The sequence below is a fragment of the Equus caballus genome, chromosome 26 (genome assembly GCF_041296265.1).
Source record: "Equus caballus isolate H_3958 breed thoroughbred chromosome 26, TB-T2T, whole genome shotgun sequence".
NCBI classification, from domain to species: Eukaryota; Metazoa; Chordata; class Mammalia; order Perissodactyla; family Equidae; genus Equus; species Equus caballus.
In genome coordinates this window covers 43,949,002-43,972,920 of record NC_091709.1, presented here as the reverse complement: position 1 = coordinate 43,972,920, position 23,919 = coordinate 43,949,002, and the positions used below count along the sequence as shown (strand labels likewise).

The 23,919-nt window shown below is 48.0% G+C and overlaps 1 protein-coding gene across 2 annotated transcripts in view; it reads right to left on the bottom strand.

Annotated features, from left to right (window-relative positions):
- The window catches only part of FAM3B (FAM3 metabolism regulating signaling molecule B), a 58,400-nt gene that overhangs the window by 6,870 nt on the left and 27,611 nt on the right, over positions 1 to 23,919 (bottom strand). For both annotated transcript variants that reach the window (XM_070252461.1, XM_005606158.4), the window contains 5 exons: positions 15,814 to 15,937; positions 5,002 to 5,060; positions 4,029 to 4,079; positions 2,589 to 2,676; positions 1,341 to 1,473 (listed from right to left, as the gene is read on the bottom strand). In XM_070252461.1, coding sequence (XP_070108562.1) covers positions 1,341 to 1,473; positions 2,589 to 2,676; positions 4,029 to 4,079; positions 5,002 to 5,060; positions 15,814 to 15,937 — 455 coding nt within the window. The remainder of the gene's footprint in view (positions 1 to 1,340; positions 1,474 to 2,588; positions 2,677 to 4,028; positions 4,080 to 5,001; positions 5,061 to 15,813; positions 15,938 to 23,919) is intronic.

The following is a 23,919-nucleotide window of genomic DNA, read 5'->3' as shown; positions in this document are numbered from 1 at the left end:
GTCTCAACTGTATCCTGGGTGTCCAGACCCAATCATTAGTAACGAGTGGTCTACACTGCGGCCCCGGGTAAATGCTCCTGACAAGTTCTGCAGAGCTGGCTTCCTGGCTGTGAAAGAAATGAGAGGTGCAAGGAGAAAACCTGCTTTTTCAGATGCGTGCTAAAATAACCGCGATTTCTGAGCCTCCGAGGGCTACAACGAGGGCGTCAGAGAAGCTCTAGGGCTCCCTTGCGAGCCGGTCACGAGTCATCTGAGTGGTGGCCACAATGAAGTCACACCTCAGCCTCCCCTTCTCCTGCACCCAGGTGGTCCTGCCAACCAGGGGACGCCAACTGCCCACCTGCTTCTGTTTGCCTTCCTTCCCAGACCCAAAGCCACAGCGGACAGCGCAAAGAGGGGACCGGGACCAAATGTCCTGGTCTGGAGTCAGAGGCAACCTCTTGCACACCTTGGAGACATTCAAATCTCTGCCTCCTCTGAATTTCCAGCTCATAGAAAGGAGGCCCTTCTCCTAAGGAACAGTCGGAGGTCTCCCTCCTTGGCAGGCAGCCACCGCCCCCCCTTTCAGAGCCTGTCGGGTTTCAGCAACGGTTCCTGGAAAGCGGTACTTGGTGACAGAGGCTGCGTGCTCATCCCCAGAGGCCTCAGCCTGCAACTCCTACAACACTTTGCCAACCCTAGTTGGAACTTTCCCAGGAGACTAAGTTAATACGTTAGAACTTCATTCTTTTGATTTTATTTTTCTTGGATAAATAAAGGACATAGTGGGAGGGACTTATAATCAATCATGCAACAAGTTACAGCAACAGCAACAACGAGAGCTCCATTTCGCCAGTTTGTTTGGCGTCTGCCCCGTTTTAAGTGCTTCCCGTGCACAGGCTTGGTTAATCTCCTTAACCACCTTAACTAGTAAGCACTATTACCATCCCCAGGACAGAGGCAAAGGAAAGAGAGGCTTGGGACAAGGGCTGGCTGCAGCAGGACAGAAGAGCAATACCAATAGCCCACTCAGGATTTTCTACTTATAAACAGATTTGAGAAGTTTGAAACTTTGGTTAAGCACCTGACATAGTGGGAAAGGCTTATGAGCATCTTATGATGGACTCTTTGACTTGTAATGACGGACCGAGCGCTGGCTGCATAGGAGGTGATTTTCCCCAGATTTAGGAACTCGGCATCTCAGGCACAGACCCTGAGTGGAGAAGCGAGCGGGCGCCGCCTCGCCCTGTGCGGCAGGCACCGTACTGGAGACGGGCGGCTCTGACCCACCGGCAACACTTCACCTCACAGCGTGCGGAGGACCAACCCTTTGTGGGAAGGGACCTTTAAAAGCCACTCACCTTTTCTCTCTCAATTCCTGCAGGAAGTTCAAAGCCTTTTGCTGTGAGAAATACCCAGCTCGACCTGAATCGCATGTTCCTGACTTCTTTACTTCCAAGAGCTTCTATGGCCTTCTTGGCGTCCTCCTTCAGTCTGGGGACAGAGGGGACAGTGTCTGAACGTCTCATGTGGAGACCCCAGTGTGTTGCACTGTGTCTGTCCCAGAATAGAGGTTTCTAAAGCGACTCATCTCCTCCTCGGGCGAACGGCAGGAGGAAGAGGGCACGTGCTGATTGAGGATGTCAAATTTCTAGTAAAACCTGCGACAACATCCAGGACTCCCTTAGACTCGATTCTGGGTACAGAGTTTTAATTCTCAATTCTGAAAAGCCCCTGCTTCTTGGGGTTCAATCACATCCTCATACTCAGCCAACATAATTTTTGCTCCTTGCTGCACCCCCTGTTTACCAACCACGAAATGAGGTGGAGAAGTTACCGAAAGATGACAGCGAATGTTAAAACTGTCCCTTTCATATTCAGACAAGTCAGTACCAAAAAAAGAAAAAATGAAAAACCTAAAACAATACTGCATTGTAAAAGGGGTACAATTGAGAGGAAGCAAAGGATGGAGGGCAGAAAGGGAAAGGAAAAAATAACAAGTTCAGGTTTTCCTAAACGAGTTAAATCTGAGTGTTTCAGAGTTGTATCAAGGCACTTCAGTCTGGTAAGATGCTCTAGTGAAAACAGGACCTGAGGTCAAACACATGTGGGCAATGCTGTGTTCAGGAGCCGCTTCCTGGAGGTTCGCAGTGCAGAGAGGCCCTTCGAGGCTCTGGGAAGATTGGCAGTGAAGGCGCACATGTTTACTTGGAAGAGCAGACGGGGAGAAACACTGAGCCAGATCACCTGCTCCGTCGTGAAAGCGTTGCACGTGTGTCAGTGCCACACTGGGTTTAGCTTTTCTGGCCAACAACCGTAAAAAGCTAACTGCTTTTCCATCCTAATTACAGTCAGCAGTGGCTCTGTCTTGCTACCTGGAAATATTCCTTAGCTTCTAGTACTTACGTCCTCCACTGGCTAGTCATCTCTTTAGAAGCACAGTCTGTTTTGCCCTGGTCCCCTATTCCTTTTCCTTGAAGAAGCATCTTGCTCCTTGGAGTTTTGTCCTTTCCTAGAGGACGCACTGAGGGGCCAGCTGGGGCCTGGTGTTCTCCACCCAGCTGGCTTCTCTTCCCCACCTCCACTGTGACAAACCTGTCCCCACTCACCTGCTGCTGCCATCATCGTGGGTCACCATGAGGAGCAGGGACTTCGGGGGAGCACTCTGAATAAAATTGGTCATCGGTCCAGAGTTATCTGTCGGGTCGATGCAAATCAGTTTTAGGCTCTTCTCTGTTACCTCAGACTCTTGCCCTCGATGCTGTGCGTCCTCTGCTCGCAGCCTCTGTGTCCGCTCCGACTCTCCACCACGTAACAGTGCTCCGGCTCTTACAGTCGACAGCCACTGGGGCTCCATGGTGGGACCGCGGGAGGTGAGCAGCACGATCAGATCATGAAGATTCCATTAATCAAGCTCAAAACCAGCCACAACATTGGCAGCACAGGTGGAGTTTTCTCTGCAGTTACTCACGAACCCCCAGACCCAAGTGTGAGCACCTTAGAGCAGAGCGGCCCCAGGACACTGATGTGCAGAACGGAGAAGAGAAACACAGAGACACGCAGACCAGATGGGACAGGGGGCTAAGTCTTTGCTAAGAGACCTATCTATGCCTTACAGGAAGAAAATAAAGCTTAATCTCAAACCTCATTGTTTACCGCTGGGGCTGGTTCTTTATACTTATGCTTAAGTTAACTGCAAAGTAAAAATGGATAGTTCCTATCGAGTGTATCCAGGCATTTCTCATTGCTCTTCTTCAGGATCTTTTTTTTAAAGATTGGCACCTGAGCTAACAACTGTTGCCAATCTTCTTCTTTTTCTGCTTTTTCTCCCCAAATCCCCCAGTACATAGTTGTATATTTTATTTGTGGATCCTTCTAGTTCTGTTTTATGGGACGCCGCCTCAGCATGGACTGATGAGCGGTGCCATGTCCATGCCCAGGATCCGAGCCTGCGAAACCCTGCGCCGCTGAAGCGGAGCACGCAAACTTAACCACTTGGCCACGGGGCCGGCCCCCTTCTTCAGTATCTTTATAAAGACTTGTTTTCAACAATTCTTGGTGTTAAACAAAAATAAAAAGGGCTGGTATATCCCAACCAACAACTGCATTCAAGATCTAGTGCCCAGAATGGAGAGACCACTGGAGGTGAAGGGGCACCACTGGTTCCAGGAATGCGTGCTCCGAGCCCAGGAGGCATGAACTTGACAGTAATTGTGACAATATTCAAGGCTGGATGCTGATCACATTATTTTATACATATTTGATTTTGAAAAAAGAGGTATTTTCTTTCCCATTATCCAATGAAGGAATAGAAGGAAAAGAGCCAGGACAACTGTGATCAGAGGAAAGATATTTTCTAGTTAATGCCTTCAACCTCTGTTACACGAACTCAATTAGGGACTAAGAGGATTTCTGTCAGACCATTCTAGAATACTCACATGAGCTTCTGGCAATATTTTTAATAAACAAAATAAGAATGTTTGACATTTTTGTGTTTTCATCCTAACTTATGTTTATAATTCACTTTAAGAGGAAAAAGTTTTTCTTACCACCTTCATACATATCAAAATACCGTGTTGCTATCACTTTCCCAGTCGCATCTGAAAACAAAAGAAATGGCTTTTGAAAGAAAGTTTGTTGGGACTCAGGGCACCCTTGTGGCACCGCGGTTCTCAAGATGGCACGTTCCTTCTGTCTCTTTCCAGGAGGCATGACTGCTGCGATGGCCCAGCTTGAGGAAAAAAGGCTGCCTTCCTTGGAGGGGTGTTACCAATGTGGGGACAGACAGGGCTTGTCAGCTCTTCTAGAACTTTCTTCCCGTCTGCCTCCAGTTAGATGTGATCCTATGCTTTTTCCTGTCACACCTGCCTCTGCCCGCAGAACCACCAGGGCCCCCACTCAGCCCTTTCTGGTCCCCATTAGGCTTTCCTGCAGGATTATGAGGCTGGGCACATTTTGTCTCAGGTTTCTACAGCCCTGCTGTCACTGGACTATGCGCTCAGCTCAGGTACTCCACGGGACACCGTTTCCCCAAACCTGCTACTGTTCCTATTGCCTGGGGTCCAGCAGCAATCCCAAAAGAATGTTGCCCCAGGCCTAAGAGGAGGCCAGCTGAGCTTCCCCTGAGGCCTGAGTCGCCTTTTATCACACAGCGGTGACAACTGGCTGGCGGTGTCACCCTCTGCTGGGCCACCAGGAGCGGATGTGAGGTTGTACTCCAGGACGGCCTGAGGTCCCCCTCTGCGTATCTGGTTTTAACCCTGCCTCCTGCTGCGCCTTTTTTGTTTTTTTAAAAGTCTACTTATAATTGGTTTCAGGGTTTTTTTTTTTTTTTTTGTACGTACCACAAATAACCTGTAAAGTGAGGCACTGTAAAAATAATTAAATATATAATTTCAAAATGCATTAAAATATAAACCTACACTAGATTGCATGCAAAAATCCTCGAAAACCCAAGGTATCTTTGAAAATCCAATCGCAGAGCTTTTAGAGAAGTTTTAAAGAAAACACTGAACAACTTACAGTTAACAATGGCAATATTTATTCCTCTTGCAACATTTCTAGTCTTCTCTCCTATGAGCCTGAAATGCAAATATGCATTAGACAAAGAACTCCTTTCTTAGTGGGCAGTGAGGAGCCCTCCCCGCTCTGTAAGATCTTTTCTTGGCAGAGTCACTGCCCGGCCCTCGTTGCTGACCACTCCCTCGCAGGTACGCGCTGGCCTAGACCCAGCTTCCTTCAAAGTCACCCCTACTCGGTCCACACACATCCATCCCCAAGTTTCTATAGACTCAGTCCTGCGGGGAACCTGGAAACTGCATTTAATCTTATAATATAGATAAACAGCCAGGGAGAGGAAAAACTAATATTTATTCAGCACAGTCTTTTTCCATCTTTCCACTGAAACCTCAGTCCCAGCATAAGCCTTCATTTTTCCATTTTATAAATATGAAGTAGTAAGAGGTGGATCAATAAGAGAAGGATGTAACCCAACTCTGCGATCCACGTCCATAGGTCCTCCCCCTCAGCGGACTGACGGCGGCTTTGCTTGACTCCCGGGCAGCCTTTTGTCCAGCCACAAAATGCAACCCAGTTTATCTCCTTACTTTTTTTTTTAAAGATTGGCACCTGATCTAACAACTGTTGCCAATCTTTTTTTTTTTTCTGCTTTATCTCCCCAACCCCCCCAGTACATAGTTGTATATCTTAGTTGCAAGTCCTTCTAGTTGTGGGATGTGGGATGCCGTCTCAGCGTGGCCTGAAGAGCAGTGCCATGTCCGCGCCCAGGATCCGAACCCCGGGCCGCCACAGCGGAGCGCACGAACTTAACCACTCGGCCACGGAGTCGGCCCCTAATTTTTACTTTTAAATAGGAAAATATGACATATCAACCTCAAGGGGCCTGTGCTCTATAAGCAGGAAGAAGACGGACTTTCCTGGAGGTGGTAATTATTGCTGAAGGTCTTGGGACCCTCGTGTCTGTGTGCGTGCACCCTCTGTCCAGTTTTAGAATCAATGATCTGGTAGCTTCATGGAAAGAATCTGGAAGCTTTCCCCGTTTCCCATGCTTTGGAATAGTGAATACAGAGCTGTCATATTCGGCTCTTGACATGTTTACCTATCTCCCCTGTGAGCCTTCTAGGCTAAGTCCTTTATGGAGGAGCAGCTTTTCAAGAATTTTAAAGAATACTCCATAAAAACTTGAAAAGAAGCAAAAAGAAACTTCCACTTATGATAATGGAAAATTGAGTAATCTGAACCTACTCTCCCATAGAGAAAAACAAAACAAAACAAAAATGAACTTTTTTTTTAAAAAAAAGATCTGCTTGAATCTATTAGAGACCTAATAAGGCAGTAAAGAATTCCCGGGCCAAGATTTGGGAGAAGACTAAATTTCAAGGTGGCAAGCCTAGCATATAAAGCTACTTTACCCTAGAAGCATTTGTTAATTCTAGAAAAGTACCATATAAGGTGAGTAGCACTTCTGACAACCATGTGAGGTGAGTGGGACACAAGTTGGAAGCCAGGGCCCACTAAAGGGAAGGTCACGTTAAATCCCCCAATTTTATTTGGGTTGAATCCTAAAAGTGAGAGCGAAGCAGAAAGAAATCAGAGCTTGTATAACTGTAGCCCAGCTTTAAGACAACTGGGTGGGCCAGAAAAACTCAATCCTTAACATTTATTCAGATCATTCTGTATGGCTAATGGCTCCAGGTCCCTGGCAGAAGAAAACAAATATTCTCAGAAGAAGAAGATAATATCATCTAACATCTCAATTTTTAAAATAATAATTTCTTAAATGCACTGTCTGGTATGCTATCAAATGAACCCTGGTACATGAGGACAGACGCCAAGAGAAATGAGAACCCCTGGAACCAGCAGAAAACATTGGTAACAGTGAGAGACTCACAGGGCTTCCCAATAGTAGAACTAGCTAACAGAGTTTAGAGTAACTATATTTAATATGTCCAAGAAGATGAGAAATAAAACCGAAAGTCTCAAAACTGGAAACCACAAGAAATGATATGGAAATCAGAAAACCACAATAAAGTTCTAAAACTAAAATAATATAATATCTGAAACCAGCAGTTAATGGACGGTTTTAACAGCAGAATATGCACAGTAGAAGAGAGAATTAGTGAACAGGAAAACATTCAGAGGAAAACAGCTCTGTCCACAATGAAGGACAGTGAGATACAAAGATGGAAAATACAAAACAGACTGTAGGCTACAGAGAATATAGTGATAAGGTCTAACATATGCTTCATTAGGAGTCTCAGAAGAACGGGAGCAAGTAAATGGGGCAGAAGATACAATAGCAGAGATTTTGTTCAATGTGATGAAGCACTTCAATACACACATATTTAAGAAGCCCAACAGACTCCAAATAAGATAGGGCTACAACAACAGACACAGCGGGGTACAAGTGTTGAAAGCCAAAGACAAGGAAGAAAGCTTAAAGGAATCAGAGAAGGACAAAAAGGGCAGTTACTTTCACAGAATCAGCTTTTAGGTTGTTAGCTGAGAAATGGAAGCCGGAAGACAATGCAGTGGTCTCTTGAATGGGTTGAAAGAAAATTAAGAGCCAGCACAGCCTGGAAAAATATCTTTCAGCAATGAAGATGACATAAAGATATTTCAGAGAAAGATAAACTAAGGGAGTTAACCACCAGCACACCGTAGAGAAGCTTTTGTTCCGTATCTTTTGGTGTCATGAAGCTTATCCATAAGTATTAGTTGTTACTGAGTCTTATGAGTCTGTCTAGAGTATCATTGAAGTTGAGGGTTGTGGTGGTGGCCCCTCCAAACACATTACCCACCTGAAATATATGCACGTGTGCTCCAAGAGACATGAACAGGACTATTCACAGCACTGTTATTCATATCGGCTCCAAACTAGATACGATTCAATGTCACTCAATAGCAGAAGGAATAAATAAGTCGTATATATTTATGCAATGCAGTATTACACAGCAATGCAAGTCAGTGAACGACAGCTACATCCACCACCAAAGATGATTCTCACAAATATAATTTTGAGCAAAAGAAGTCAGACACAAAAGAGCATATGGTTTGAGATTCCATTTATATAAATTTCAAAATAGACAAAGTTAAACAATAGTGTTTTGCAATGCATGGAAATGATCACTATAAAAAGCAGAATAGAGGTTACCTTTGGACAATAAGGAAGGGGGGCTGCATTTGGAAAGGGGGACACAGAAGGCCTGTGGAGCGTTAGTGATAGTCTATTTCTTAGCCTGGATGGTGGTTCACAAGTATTCGCCTTATTATAATTCATTACAAAACAACATCTTCACAAGGTTATTCATTGTAGTAGTATTTGTAAGACCAAAATATTTCAAACAGTAAAAACATCTATCAGTGTAGACCTGATGGAATAAACTATGATACGTCCAAGCCATAGAATACTATGCACCCATAAAAAGGAATGAGGACAATCTCTATGTATTGATATGTGGTGACCTCTATTATACTGGTAAGGGAAAATAGCAAAGTGCAGAACTGTGTATAAAGGTTGCAGCCTTTTATACAAGAAAGGAGATGTATATATATTTCTCTCTCACACATATGCATAAATATACTCACATATATATACATATATATAAAACACCTAGACAAGGATGTATTAATTATATATATATTACACATATAATATATATACACACACATCCAATTTGCTTATTTTTGACCAAAAAAAACCACTGGAAGCATAAATCAGAAATTAATAAAAAATTAATGAGGATGAGAAAAGGGGGTGAGGAGAACAAAGTGGAGGGTATCGGGGAGATTTCTTTGAGTACGATTTTATTTTGTACACATAATGTTGATTTTTGAACCATGTAAATGTATTAAAAAATTAAATAAAATCCAAAGAAAAACAAAACAAACCCTAGAATTTAAAACAAACTGAAATAAATCTAACTGCACATCAAATATGTAACACAACTATAGAAGAAATGATTTCACATGGCTTCGGTCGCAGTATTTGGATTGTTTAATAATGGAATATTTTTAAAGACAGAAAGAACTGAAAGGAAATTTGTAGGTTCACTCAGTAGCTATGTTGATGCTGTAATTTGAAAGCGAACATGATGGTACTAGGAACCAAGATTTTCAGTGTAAGAGAAAAGAATTAAGCCAAGCCCGCTGGTTCTTTCCCTGCTTATGTCTAGTCTATCGATGAGCCCATTGAAGGTGTTCCCACTTCTCTTACAGTGTTCTCAATCTCCACCATTTCCTTTCGATTCTTTCTTAGAGTTTCCACCTCTCTGCTCACGTTACTCATCTGTTCTTGTATTTGGTCCACTTTTTTGACTAGAGCTCTTAGCATATGAATCAGAGCTGTTTCAAATTCCTGGTCTGCTAATTGCAAACTCTCTGCTATATTTGAGTCAAGTTCTGAAGCTTGCCCCGTGCCTTCAAACTGTGTTTTTTACCTCTGGTGTGCCTTGTTGTTTTGTTGAAAGCCAGCCATGGGACATCAGGTAAAAGGAACTGAGGTACACAGATCTTAGTGTGAGGCTCCACGGTCATCTGGCTGGGAGTCAGGCTGTATTTGCTATCTGCTGTAGCTGTAGGTGTTAAAGGCTAAAATTTCTCCCCTAGGTCCTGGATATCCCGAGAGACCCTTTAAAATTGGGTTTAGCCTTGCAGTTCTTGTCAGCTGTAACCCCGTTATTTCACAGGAGCCTTATTTATGTGGTGGTAGGATGTGGGAAGGGGAAGTAGTCTGCTACTTCCTATTATACTATATATATATTCCTATTCCAACTACTACTGAGTCCTATGATTAGGTCTCAGGCTTTGGAGAGCCTGAGCCCCTGGGCTGTGGCCTTCACAAGTGGTCATGCTTTCTCTTTTACCCCTTACGTAAGACAGGAAGGCTAGAAGGGGCTGCAGTTGGGGAGTTTCTCCCCTCCCAGTTAAGTCTCTGGTAAAACCCACATTGGTTAGACTCTGGCAGAACACTTTCCCTTGAAGGCAGGGCCTGGTTAAGAACAGAACGCTGTGGTCATATTTCAGAACGGTTACTTCTCCCTTCCCCCTGCCAGAAGCACAGGGCATTTCTCTCTGATCTTCACTCTGAGAGCCTGGTGGGGCTCCTGAAGGAAAAAAATCAGGAAAGTGTAGGGGCTCCGTCAAGGCTCGGGCTCCAGGAGTTCAGACCTCTCGAGCTAGCCCAAGCCCGGTCTCCAGCAATGAGCCACTTCTCCTTGAAGGATTCCGACCTGTCCTGGCTCCGCCTGGCGTTTCTGCTCAAGGTAAGCTGTGATTCTGTCAATCTGCCCGTCTCCCCAGTTTTCAGGGATGGTTTGCCGTGCGACCTCAGTCCTCTCGTATGGATGTGCTTTTTATATACAGCATAATTTAGGATTTATGTGCTGTGATCCAATCTGAGAGTTGTTTTCCTTTAATTGGCAGTTTTCAGGCCACTGACTACTACGTGACGTATATTTGCTCTTTGTGACACTGTCACCCTTGGGCTGTTTTTGTTGCTTTTTAAATTTTTTCCTTTTGCTATATGGTGTGCATTTTCTTTGCTTTGTTAAAAGTCATATATTAACTAAGGCATAAGCATATTTAAAAATACCATTTCAATAAATGAAAAGACCAAATACAGAGAAAATTTTTATAATGCAAAAGGGCTAACTACCTTAATATATAAGGAATCTTATAAATCAATAAAAAGGCCAATGACAGAAATAAAAATGGGCAAGAGATAGAACAGATAGTTCACAGAAAGTAAATACAAAGGCTCTTACCATGAAAAGATCCTCAATTCACTTATAGCAAGAGCAATAAAAGTGAAAATCTGATCTGAGACTCCAATTGTCATCACTCAAAATGGCAAAGATCAACAGAATGGCAAAAGGTCAACTGCTGTTTTGGACAGACTGTGGGGAAACAGTCATTCTTGTCGTGTTAACCTGAGTCCTCTGAGAAGCAGCCACCAGAACAGGATTAAGTGCATGAGACATTTTATTAGGGGAAACGCCTACAACACAAGATGGGAGGGAGCTGGGTTAAGCCAGGAGAGCTGTCAGACCATGATGCGAGTCTGACTCTCTGAGAAGGAGAGGGAGAAGCTTGGGTGGACGTGCCTGGGCTGCCGTTCGGTCTCAGGAGGGTACAGCAAGGCCACTGGGGCAACCTGGAACCCAAGGCAGCCATCAGCAGAGCCTGTGTCTCCCAAGAATGGCCCTGCCTGGTGTCCCTCTGTGCTGAGGAGGATTGTCTCCTTCACTAAACTCTACTCAGCCTCCCTGAGCTCTTTTTCAACTAGGCCTGACTTTTTGACTTCTGTGTTTATCTCTGCATTGTCTAATTTTGGCAAGAATTCTGCTAAGTCAGTTTAACTAGGAGCCCTCCCCTTTGATATTTGATCACCCTCCATATCTGATCAGGTTCCTCATCCTCCACCATCCTCCAGGTGACATCTGATACTCTGTTCTGCTGTTAGCAAGAATCCTGTTAGGTTGGTTTAGCCAGAATCCCTCCACCTCACCCCTGATGTTTCCACTTAGTAATTTTCTATCCACTGAGCCCCACCCCGCTCCTCGTCTACAAACTCCCACTTGCTCATGCTGTATTGAACCCCATCTCTCTCCCCAACTGCAAGACCCCACGACAATGGTCCTACAGCTATTGCCATGGCCCCCCTTGAATAAAGCCTGCCTTAGCATATTCAACAAGTGGCATGAATATTTTTTTCTTTAACGGTGCTCAGTCCTTGGCTAGGAGCAGCCCATGGGAAGCATGGCCTCAGGCAAACAGGCTATGGACTTCAGAATGCAGCAGCTGGAACTCTTGGTCCGAGGATCTTTTCAAGATGGCAGTGTAGGCAGACTGAACTCATCTCCTCCCATGAACACAACCAGGTTACAACTATTTTTGGAAAAACTACCCTAGATAGAAAACTGAAAACTGGATAAAAAGAACCCCCACAACAAGGGACAGTCCTGACTAAGGCGGAAGAGGCAGAAAGTCCTTCTGGATAGGTAAAAAGCCAACTTCAGGAGCAGCGGAGTTTCTCAGCCCGCCAGGCAGGAGCCACCCTAAGGTACACAGCCCTCCCTGGAGGAGTGAGATCCTGAGCGGGGGCCGATACTGCTATAAGCATCCTTCCGACTCAGCCCAACTGAGACGAGGGTCTTACTATCTGGAACCCTTGGTCAATGAACTCCCTGCAACTGGAGACCTGAGAAGCACATTCTCATGGTTACCACGCTTAAACACTGCTGGTGGGCAATAGACACATGAAAAGATGTTCAAAATTACTAATTATTAGGGAAATGCAAATCAAAACTACAATGAGATAGCACCTTACACCTGTCAGAATGGCTATAGTTACCAAGACAAAAAATAACAAACGTTGGAGAGGATGTGGAGAAAAGGGAACCTTCACGCACTGCTGGTGGGAATGCAAACTGGTGCAGGCGCTATAGAAAACAGTATGGAGATTTCTCAAAAAATTAAAAATAGGAGTACCATATAACCCAGCCATCCCACTACTGGGTATTTATCCAAAGAACTTGAAATCAACAGTCCAAAGAGACCCATGCACCCCTATGTTCACTGCAGCACTATTCACAATAGCCAAGACATGGAAGCAACCCAAGTGCTCATGGACTGATGACTGGATAAAGGAGATGTGGTATATAGCTATATACAATGGAATACTACTCAGCCATAAAAAGACAAAATCGTCCCATTTGCAACAACATGGATGGACCTTGAGGGTATTGTGCTAAGCGAAATAAGCCAGACAGAGAAAGACAAACACCACATGATTTCACTCACATGTGGAAGATAAACACAGGGATAAAGAGAACAGATTGGTGGTTAATAGTGGGGAAGGGGTAAAGGGGCACATTTGTTTGGTGACAGGTAAAAATTAGACTACGATGCAGTCTGTACAGAAATTGATAAATAATAATGTACACCTGAAATTACACAATGTTATAAATCATTGTGACCTCAATAAAATAACTGGAAAAACAAAAAGGAAGCACCCTTCACGTCAGTGCGACCTTGCAGCTAAGCTTATGCAAGGAAGCATAAGGCAAGTAAGCTTATGAAATGGGAAGAAACGTGTTTCTAGTCACAAATCACAATAGAAATCCCTTACTGATTCCTGCTTCATAAACTGAGCTGTAACTACTGGGAGCCCCGCTCCCTAACTGCCTTTGGTTTGAAAGTCTCCTTGTTGTCAGGCTGTTTGTTTCTCGCTCAATAAAATATTCATATCCAGGAAAACCCTCTGAAATTTCTTTTGACAGTCACAGTAATGTAAATGATGGATTTCGATCCAACCAAAATGACAGTATAATGACTCAATCAGGACGACAGTAAGGAAAGAGGACAGGAATTGGGTGGTGATGCAAGACCTCTCGCCTACCGAGTGGTGAGTCAGCAGTTCATGCCTAAATGGGAAACCAAGACGCGGTGACAGAAGCCTGCTATTTGGAGACGTGGAAGCAAGGAGCCCCCGAGAGCTGGAGGAGGCTGTCCCGGGCGGTGACGTCCGCAGGCACCCAGGAAACCCACGAATGAGACAAGAAAACCACTTGTCTTTCTACACAAACCTGGCTATTTTATCAGACAATGAGATCTCTGCAACCCAGCTGGTTTTGCTGCATGAGTTGGTGACAAGAAAACAGGATGCTAAACCAGAGTCTCTTCTCAGGCATCCGGCTGTGTTTATTCCGCTGTTCCTTTTAACTTGTTTTATTTGAGATTACCCTGCTTCATGCTGCCCTGTATTCTCAAAAACATCTAGAGGACGGAGTGAAAGCCGGCCAGCTACATTTGGGTACAACATATCCACACAGTTAGTTACTTTAGACCACGGGATTCAAGTCGGTCAACCCAGCATGTTCTGTGTACGCCAGGGTGGACTCCTGGCTCTGCCATTAACCAGCTGTGTGATGAGGGGAACGTTATTGAACCTCTCTGTGCCTCAGTTTCCTCGTCTGTATCGTGGGAATAATAGCAGTGCCTACCTCACAGGGAGTCACATGAAGTGAAGACAGGAGGGAGTCGGTTGTAGTAGGCAGGGATGCTGCTGTTGCTCTTCCACCGTGGTCGGCAGAAGGCTCCGGGCCCCGTGCAGAGGGGAAATCCTGGGCTCTGGGATCTGACTTGGAACCACTTCTGTCTAGCGATATGATTCTGGATGAGAGACCCCATCCCACTGTCCCCACTCCCTCCCAGGGCTTCCCTCCTCTACTTTACCACGGGATCCTGCCCCGTTTTCAAGGAGACATGTGGCAATGTCTGGGGAGAACATGTGTGTTGTCACAACAGGAGGGGATGTCTACGGCATCTAGTGAGTGGAGGCCAGAGATGCTGCTCAACCTACAACGGACAGGGCGGTGCCCACAGCACAGAATCATTGGTCCAAAATGTCCATGGAGTGGAGGTAGAGAACCCTGAGCGGTGACATAGCTCCTTAAGGGCAAGAGCCACATGTGCACTGTCATTGTCCCCCATTGAGCGTCCTACACTGGGGAGTTCATCGGTGAATGACGTTTATCAATAACCTCCTGGCTGAGAGGAGAGGGCCTTATTCCTACTCAAGTCTCAAATACTGAACGGGGGATACGCTGAGATCGTGTAAGGCGTGTGAAGCTGAACACGACACAGCTCACGCCCCAGGTGTGCTACACGCTCCTTGGGAGGACACGGTACATACAGAGACAAACGAACTGAAAGACGGAGGGAGGGAAATGCAGCAAGTGCCAAGTGCTGTGGGCAACAGACAGACCAACAGCAAAAAGGAGGGTGTGCCAGGTTTGGAGAAAGGGCTGGGATAACTCGGAACGACGTCCTCCTCAGCGTAGGAAGAGCCCCATTCTCCCTCATCTGTAGTCATTATTTAATCGCCTAAGCTTCCTTAAGCTGGGTGTCATAGATGGCACTGTGTTCCCTCAAAACTCAAACGTTGCAATCCTAGCCCCTAGTACCTCCAAATGAGACCCCATTTGGCGATAGAACCTCCAAAGAGGTGATAAGTCAAATGAGGTCTTTGGAGTGACCCCTAACCCAATATACCTGGTGTCCTTTTTAAAAGGGGGAATCTGGACACAGACACCCACACGGAGGGAAGGCGATGTGAAGCCACAGGGAGAAGGCGGCCATCTACAAGCCAACGAGAGGATGGAACAGACTGTCCCCACAGCCTCAGACGGAACCAGCGCTCACCTGCCCACACCTCCATCTTGGACTTCCGGCCTCCAGACTGTGAGACAGTAAATTTCTGTCATCTGAGACACCAAGGCTGCACTAGTTTGGTATGGCCACCCTAGCAAAGGACCACCCTACACTCAGACCCGCTCCAAGCGCCAGGATTTACGTAGGCTACGGGGGGTAAGGAGTCAAGGGGAACCTGAGACAAGCTAAATGGAGGCGGGGCTGCAAAGAGAAGCCACACCTGCTTTAACCCACGAGGGTGAGGACCATAAAGCAAAGTGGAAGAAAAACCGTCTGCTGAATTTTGGTGTTTCCATGACTTTGAAGGGCTAGGCCACATATTCCAAAGAGTACAAAATATAAACTAAAGTTTGCTCCACGTGCTGTCAATGAAAGTTCAACACGGGGACACATAAAGCCATAGAAGACAACCCACGTCCCCTCAACGAACATGGCATGGCATTCTCAGTTCCACGAGGATGCTCTCAGCTTTTGCCTGAGGTCAAGGCCATACCCTTCTCTCCCCGGGGGTGGGGGGCAGCCTTGCTGCGTGGTCAGCCTCAGAGAAGGGGGAGAATCAGGTGGGACAGCTATGTTTTCTTTTTCCACACTGGTACTTACAGCTCATCCTCAAAGCAGATCTTGGCATACTTGTCCCTGCCACCCCCACTGAGTAACCGGTAGGCATAGGTGTTCGGGGGGCACGAGGTCCAGATGTCACATTTTTGCCTTTTAGGGGCTGGGGCTGTAAGGAACAAGAATGTGAGAGTTAGCATCATGCAAGTATTTATCAGAGAAACTCACTCCTTGACCATGAATGGCAGCCGTTCTATCCCAGGACTTCACACAGGCAAGTCCCAGGGGAGCAGGGGAAAAAACTGGAGTGGGGAAGGGGTCGCCAACTTTCACTGGGAGCATCGGAAATTCCTCTAAAGACACAAAGTCAATGTAATGTGCTTTTGTCTTAAAATCACAAATATGCAAAAGGCGGAGGTGGGGGATGGGGACATGTTGAGTAGGCATAACAATTTCAAAAGGGTTGGGAACCTGCTCCTTGGCTGGCCGTCTACCTGCCATTCTTGGCAGGCAATGTGTATTTTGTATTACAATCAAAGAAAGATTACTTAGGTGAGAGAGTGCTGGTGAATGAAGAAATAGCCATCTACGGGGCATCTTCCCAGCTTCTGCATTTACATACCCTGACACACACATTCATCTGACACCCACTCTGGCCTTAGCTGACGCCTCTCCTTCCCCTTGAGCCTGAGGCACTGAGATTTCCTGCCTGGGGTGCTATGACGTCAGTACTGGCCAGCCCTGGAGATGTCTGCCCAGCACCCCCATTTCACAAGGGTCAGCAACCAGGGAGAACTGGGGACCTGCCTGAGGAGCCCGCCGGCCCTGGATGCCCACCATGCACTCCCACTGAGGGATGCTGTGCTGCCCTCACTACCAGGTGCGTCTCCCGGCTCACATCACAGGTGTGGCTGCCTGTCCTAGCCCACAGAACCCATCATGCTGTGCTCGGTTCGCATTTAAATCCTGATCCCCAGAAAAACATTTAGAAAGTGCTCTCACTCCTCCAGTTTGACTGGAGATGTGGCTCCGATTTATGGATTACGGTGCTTCTCCGATTTGGGACACAGGGCTACGGAGGATAGCCAGTCAAGTGGCAAAACACGCGTGAGATGAGATACCATGAGGAAGGCAAACAGCCCCGCTCTGGAAGGCCCTGCTGGGGAGAGTCGGGTTGCAGACAAGCACGGTCACTGCGAGCCGAGCTGGACGGGCAGATGAGCTGGACGGGCAGATGAGCTGGACGGGCAGACTTCCTGGTGACCACAGGGATGTGGGCGTGAGCCCTGCCCTCGGTGCCCGGGAGGAGAAAGCAGAGTTCCCCAGGGAGGGTGCACCCCAACATCGCGCTTACTCATCCCATCCACATCTTCCTCCTCCCCACCGGCCCCATCCCCATCACTGCCCACCCGAGCTGCCCACCTGCCCTGGTTTATCCTCTTTTTCTTAGCTCTCATCACTTTCTAATATCCTAATGTTTCCTTTTTTAAAAAATTCTCCCCAAGGGCCAGGCTGCTGGCTGTTTACTTTTCACTGCACCTCCAGCACCACACCAGGTGCCCGCACACGGCTGCCCTACCAATGTTTGCGGAACAAACACGCGGACATCTGGCCCCCCGGCTGGTCGGGCAGAATTCTGCACCTACTCCAGCAGACTGAGCCCTCGTCTTTTAAATAAGAAAGGACCATGAGATTTTATCTTGCCTGATTTAATTTCTGCAGAAAAAAATCAAAAGTAATAGAAAAGCAAAAATAAGGAAAAAAAATCCCACATGTTTTCACTCTGAAGAATCTTCACTGTTTCAGCTTTCAGCATATTTCCCTCTAGACTTTTCTATGCACACAGAGAGCATCTGCAAAGCTGGAAAATACAGACTAAACACATTTACATGGTATGCTACGTTACTTACATTTTCAAATAACATACTCAATATGCTTTTTCTCCATTTCCAGAAACCTAAATTTAAAGCAAGAGATCCAACTAATGACATGAAAAGTGTTATAAATACAGTATCTTTCCAGTGTTTCTAGACTTTTGGACACTACGGTGTATTAATTTTAATTTAAACAAATTTAACAATAGTGCTCATTACTTTAAATTTAGAGATCATTTACCCAAAACCACAGTGAGCATAGTATTTGCAAATGTAACTTACATCCTGTTTAAAGTAGGCGTGCCCCGCTTCCCGGCTTTGCAGACGTCCTGAACGGACTATACTCAATCTAGAGAGAACGCTCTAGAGTGGAGTCCACACTCATCCTTCCTCGCGCCCGCCTTTCCCTTAACGCAGGCGACCCCTTTCCCTGAACCAGCACACGGCGGGCGTTGCGTTGCTCACTTCCTGTGGACCCTGCTGTTCTCAGCACAACTGGCCTGAGACTCACTGAGCCGGCCCTCTGCTCTCCGAGGAGGATGCTGTTTCCAGGTCCCTTTGCCATCGTCACGCCCCGGCAGCAGTGTGCCGGCTCCGGGATCTTCTCAGCTAGACGATGCGAAGGACCTAGGTCCTCGCTGAGGGTGCCGCGCCTGACAGCCGCGCTGCGACGTTCGCAGAGCTAGACGGTCTAACACAGCCCCGGCGCCAGTGGATCTTCAGAGACAGGGCCACAAGGACCCCGAGGACCCCAGGGATCTCCGAGCCCCACGGGACACGGAAGTTTGGAGACAGAACAACAGAGGACTAGGGAGGGAAACCGGGACAGGTATTTTGCTCTGTTTTAAAGCCAGCTGGAAAATCAGAAGCAGGCAAACATGGTCTGTTGACACTGCAAACGAGCCGGAGAAAGATTCCCAGCCACCACAGAGCATCCACCACGCTGCTCTTGAAGCTGAACCCTGAGGAGCGACGACCGACTGGGTATAAACACTCCGCCCTCCCATTTCCTGCCACCAACTGGCAAGCCGACCACCTACTGTGCAACCTCAGGGTCTGCTCAGTGAGCTCCCAGAGGGCTCAGAAAGCAGAGCAAAGCTCGCCCTAAGTCAGAAATTACACCTCTGAGTGATGGAGGAGAGGGTACCAGGCCTGAGGCTAGAGCACTTCTTTGCAAAAATGTTGGAAAGATTCATAAAGTCATCAGTGTTTGCACGATTCAGCTAAGGGTGTGCCTGCAAACATACCAAATCACAGTTTTGACTTAAAATATGTTTTTCACTATAAAAATAGCAGTGAATGGTTTCTAGGTGAACTTCCAGATTTACTAAAATTTTTTTTTAAAAAGGCCCCTGTGAGGCTGCACCTGTGGGAGTGGGAACCCCGGCTTCCACCCCGCCCCCCATTCTCATTCCCTCCCCTTCTTTCTTTGGCACCGGCTCCAACAGGCATTGTGAGCCCAAGTAACGACCCCAAAGAGCACCCAGGCGCCACCACGCCTCCCATGACAGTGCCCGAGGCGGGGGCAGCAGACCCCAAACTGAGAGCAGACAAGGGAAAGCGGGAGCTGGGACTCCGGGCAGGAGAGGGGGCCGGGCGTTCTCTATGAGAGCAGAGCTGGAAGAGATAGAGGGATGACATGGGACAAAGTGGGCTGGGACTCTGGCACAGGGACAGGATGGCCAGTCCAGCCGAGCAAGCACCGTCCAGGAAAAGACTCCACCTGCCTCTCTCTCCTGCCCTCTGACCCCAAAGGCTTGACACCAGAGCCTCTCAGAACGGCTGTCCCATTTCTGGGGGTCTCATACGGATGCCTCCCCACCGCCCTCCTCCTGCCGTGGGGTCAACAGCACAATGGGCAGGTCGCCAGGCAAGGGCCTTACTGCCCACGTGGCGGCCAGCTCCCCTGGGCACCGGGGTGCCCTGGACGCAGGACCCTGTGCTTTGCCTGGAGCGAGGCTCCCTGCCCGCCGAGGGCAGAGCTTCGAACCCAAGGTCCCTGCAAAGCATGGGTTCTGTTCACGTGGATAAGAGCAGGCAGGTTTTCTACAAGGGAGGCGTTTGATTTTCATCAGATTCTCCACGGAGAATGTGACTCTAGGGCCCAAGGGTGGCATGGAAATGGGTATTTATGCTTTCTTGCAGTACCCAGCAAAGGCTGGGCAACTTGTATGGCCCTTTTTTTAAGGCTTTCTTAACCTTCCATCCATTTCCTAGAAGCACAAAATGTCGCTCTGTGAACGAAGGCAGAAGATTGTCTTCCTTATTCGGGGGGGACACGGAGAGGCAGATGTGACTCCTGAGAAGAGGGAGTTTTTTCCAGTCCTGCCTCTTCTCCCATCACGGTCACAGAGGGCCACATCTAGGTCCTCAGTGCTCTTTTCTGAAATTCCTTCCCAAAAAATCGAAAGGTAACGTTCACATGGATACACTGACGCTGAGGCCCTGCCAGTCAGTGTCCCGCTCCTGTGTCTCCTGCAGAATCCGTTAGCTTAAGAGACGGAATGCCCTCATTGGCAACATCACTCCCGACACAGTGGGCCTCTGCTGGGAATTTCTGTCTTAGACGTTATTCTCCTACTGAGCAAAGTTGGCCTGTCTGGTCCTTACATCAGTTAAAACAAATACAGGTTCTTAGACTCCACTCTGGACCCAGAGATTTTTGTAATTTCCCCGAGCTGGGTCCAGGAATCTGTCTTTCTTAAATACCTCCTGACTTGGGAATGATAATCTCATTCATCCCTTTAAATGAAGACGATGACTTCAGAAATATGATCTTGGCGTGTATACCAGGCAAAGAAGAAGGATGGCTACCTGTTTGCTGACGGCCTTTCATCTATTTTAAGTCACTTTACAGCTGTGCATGCAGTTAAAGTCTAGCCCACAAAAATAAAGGGCGGAAGGCAGACAGCAAGCTCGTCTCTCTGCTAATCAGCGACAGTGATTTACCGGGCGCCTGAGTGTGGTGAGGCCAGGGCAACAGACGGTCAGTGCGCTGGTTCACTGGGCCCAGCGAGGCCAACGTGAAAAGATGCTGAACTCCTGGCACAGCGTGGAGTGGGCGGGTGGCCATTTGGGACAGACTATGTGGATGCAGCGCTGGGTCACCTTCACTGGGGCTTTGTCCCTGTGCCACCCTAGATGCAAGTAGCATGTTGCTCATACGCCCTCCACGTGGGGACACTGAGATGTGGACCATGTGACGTGTTTAAACCTGTGATACGGCATTTTTACTGAGTAGAGCTGAATTTCAGAGGACACGGCAACGTAGCAGGTAGGATTTATTTCAGAATTGGAAAGAGCCTTAGATAGAGATGTCATCTACAATGCTCCTTCATTTATATTTTTTAAAATTTTTTAAATTAATTAATTTTTCTTTTGAGGAAGATTAGCCCTGAGCTAACTGCTGCCAATCCTCCTCTTTTTGCTGAGGAAGCCTGGCCCTGAGCTAACACCCGTGCCCATCTTCCTCTACTTTATACGTGGGACGCTTTCCACAGCATGGCTTTTGCCAAGCAGTGCCATGTCTGCACCCGGGATCCAAACCAGTGAACCCGGGGCCGCCGAAGCAGAACTTGCGCACTAAACCGCTGCGCACCGGGCCAGCCCCATTCCTTCATTTTTAGATGAGGAACAACTCACAGGCCTTAACAGTTAGGTAATGGCAGGATTAGAATTAAAAATTCGTTTTCCTGGCTCTCCCATCAGTATTCCCTCAACAGCAGTCACTGGACGGCTGTCAGTTCATTTCATCTTGGCTGAGAGCCCAGGCAGGCGGGTTAATGCAGCTGATTGGTTTGGTTTAGTTTCGTCTGACAAGACTTTCTAAGACAATGATTGAACAACTTTATATCGGAAGTATATGGAAGCTGAATTCAACAGGGCTCTCTTTCGAGTTATTCTCCTTTACAGCCCGGTGTGGTAAGCTGTGTCTGCGGTCCGTATATATTGCTTCCAAACTAGATTCCTTTCTTTACTCATTCACAAATTCTTACTACACAAATATGCATTAAACGCCAGATACTATCCTCCACTCGACAGGGACAGCAGTGAATCGAACAGCTTACGAATAGGAGAGACAGAAGTAAGTCAAAGAAGATCATTACAGACTATGATATGTGCTATGAAGGAAACAGGCACTAATAGCTCAATATGTATGAGAAACTCGCTGGAAATCAACACGAAAGCGAAAAACACCGACAGAAAATGGGCAAGGTACGAACATGCCGCTTACAGAAGAGGGGGCCTGAGACAAAGGCCTAAAAACAGTGACACAGCACTGTGTTCTCGGTCGCCGCCTGCCTGGCACAGGTCACTCGCCCACCAGTTCAGGGCCTTTTCACAAGGGCGCCCCGGCCGCCCGAGGGGGCTGGGGATCAAGCCGTATAGAGGTTCCGATGAGTCTGGGTTCCTTCCCTAAGCTGTTCTTTGTTCCTTGTCCTGCCCATCACAGAGAAATAAGAACCTCAAGTGTGACTTGGTGTTCTCAAATTCATCAGTAACCTGAGAAATGCTTGTCACAGCAGTTTATACCCGTCAGACTGGCAAAATCACAAAGCTGGATCATGCAAGTGTTGGTGAGGGTGTCGGGGACAGGAGCCCCACGTGCTGCTGGTGGGAGTGTAGACAGGCCCTTCTGGAAATGCGTCGGGCATGACTTAGATCATGCTGATGTGGACCCCATGGTCTAACAGTTCCACTCCTGGGTTATAAATGCAAAATACAGTTTCACCCAGGTCCACGGGTGACTGTGTGGGACATTCCCTGCCACAGCATCTGTGCGGTGACCAGCTGGAGGCAATCCAGAAGGGACACTAGGAGGAGTCACACCCTAGGCCCGACACAGCAGCGAGCAGCCGGGGAGGAGAGGTGCCCACAGCAGAAGGGTCCTCGGGCGTGGCACTAAGTGACAACAAGGAAACAGAATGTGGTCTGTCACCTAAGCCAGAATACACACACCACACCCGGAATGGAGCAGCGCATTCTGCAATGAGGTATTCAAACAGAGAGGTCTCACTGAATACCTCAGAGGGGTGGGGGAAATTGGGGTGGGAAGTGGGAATGAAACAGAAGAGATAAATAAAATAAGGGAGGCCTGGGCCAGTGCAGGGATAACAGGGCATGTTAACTCCATCACGCGACCAGAGGTTCGAATGGGGCAGGGACCAGGAGACGGACAGACAGACAGGGGCGGAGAGGCAGGGAGGAGGCGGGGAGGGGAGGAAAGGCTCTGGGGAGCGGACACACCAGGAGGCTGAGCCCTGGAGGGCAGGAGGAGCCAGGCTGTGCTTCAGGCCTTTCCAGGAGAGCAGTCTTCATAAAGCAGACGGGCTGAGCGTGGGACTTGAGCCACCCACGAAATACGAGGCAGAGGGAAGGCAGAGAGGGGACAGAGCCCGGGGAGCTGCTCTGAAGATCCTGAGGAGGAAGGGGGAGGCCCTGTCGAGAAACCAGCGTGACCCAGGGCACTTGCTGACCAGCTCAGATTCAAAACCTCGGAGGAGGGGCAGGAGGCAACGTCCAGGGTATAGATGGTGTGAACCCAGGAGAGCCCGAACTTGCGGGATATGAACCCGCCTCGGGAAATCCAGAGCTGGAATGGAAGCCCTCCAGCTGTGCTGGGAGATAGGTCATTGTGAAAGAAGAGACAATGCAGTGGGAAAAGCAAATCATGGATTAGAAGAGTGAAAGCCCCAGGGGGCAGGATGCAGCACTGCAGTAGGTGTCCCAGCTTGGGGGTCTCAGTGGGCCGCCTCGGCCGGCCATGGGGTGGAGCACTCTGTGCCTTGGTTTCCTCTTCTCTCAGTGCCAGCCCAAGACTGACCTCACATCTCAACGTGCTCCTTCCTTTGCTCCAGCTTTCCCCCAAGATGTGCCAGTCACTGCCCTCATGTGGACCAGGGGCTGGCAACACTGAGAACAAACATACTCTAGGGGAGCGGCAGAGGGCCCCTGCAGAGCCCCGAGGACTGGGACATTCCACGGCCCCTGCTGACTGCAGGACTGAATCCAGCCCTGGAACCTTGTCCAGCAGGGGCAATCCCAACCCCTCCTGCCTGTTCAGCAGGCCCAAGAGGGCTGCAGCGGTCTGGAGGAGCCCAGGAGGGGCGCCGAGGGACTGTGCATGCTCCTGGACAAGGGCCACCTGTGTCCACAGGGAGGCCGTTCCCTGGGGGCCCCCCCCCCAGTCACACCGCTGATAACAGCGCGAAATAAGTCTTGCCGCAAAGCCAGTGTGGCCCTACGGATGATGTAGTCCCCTTTATAACCTATCAGC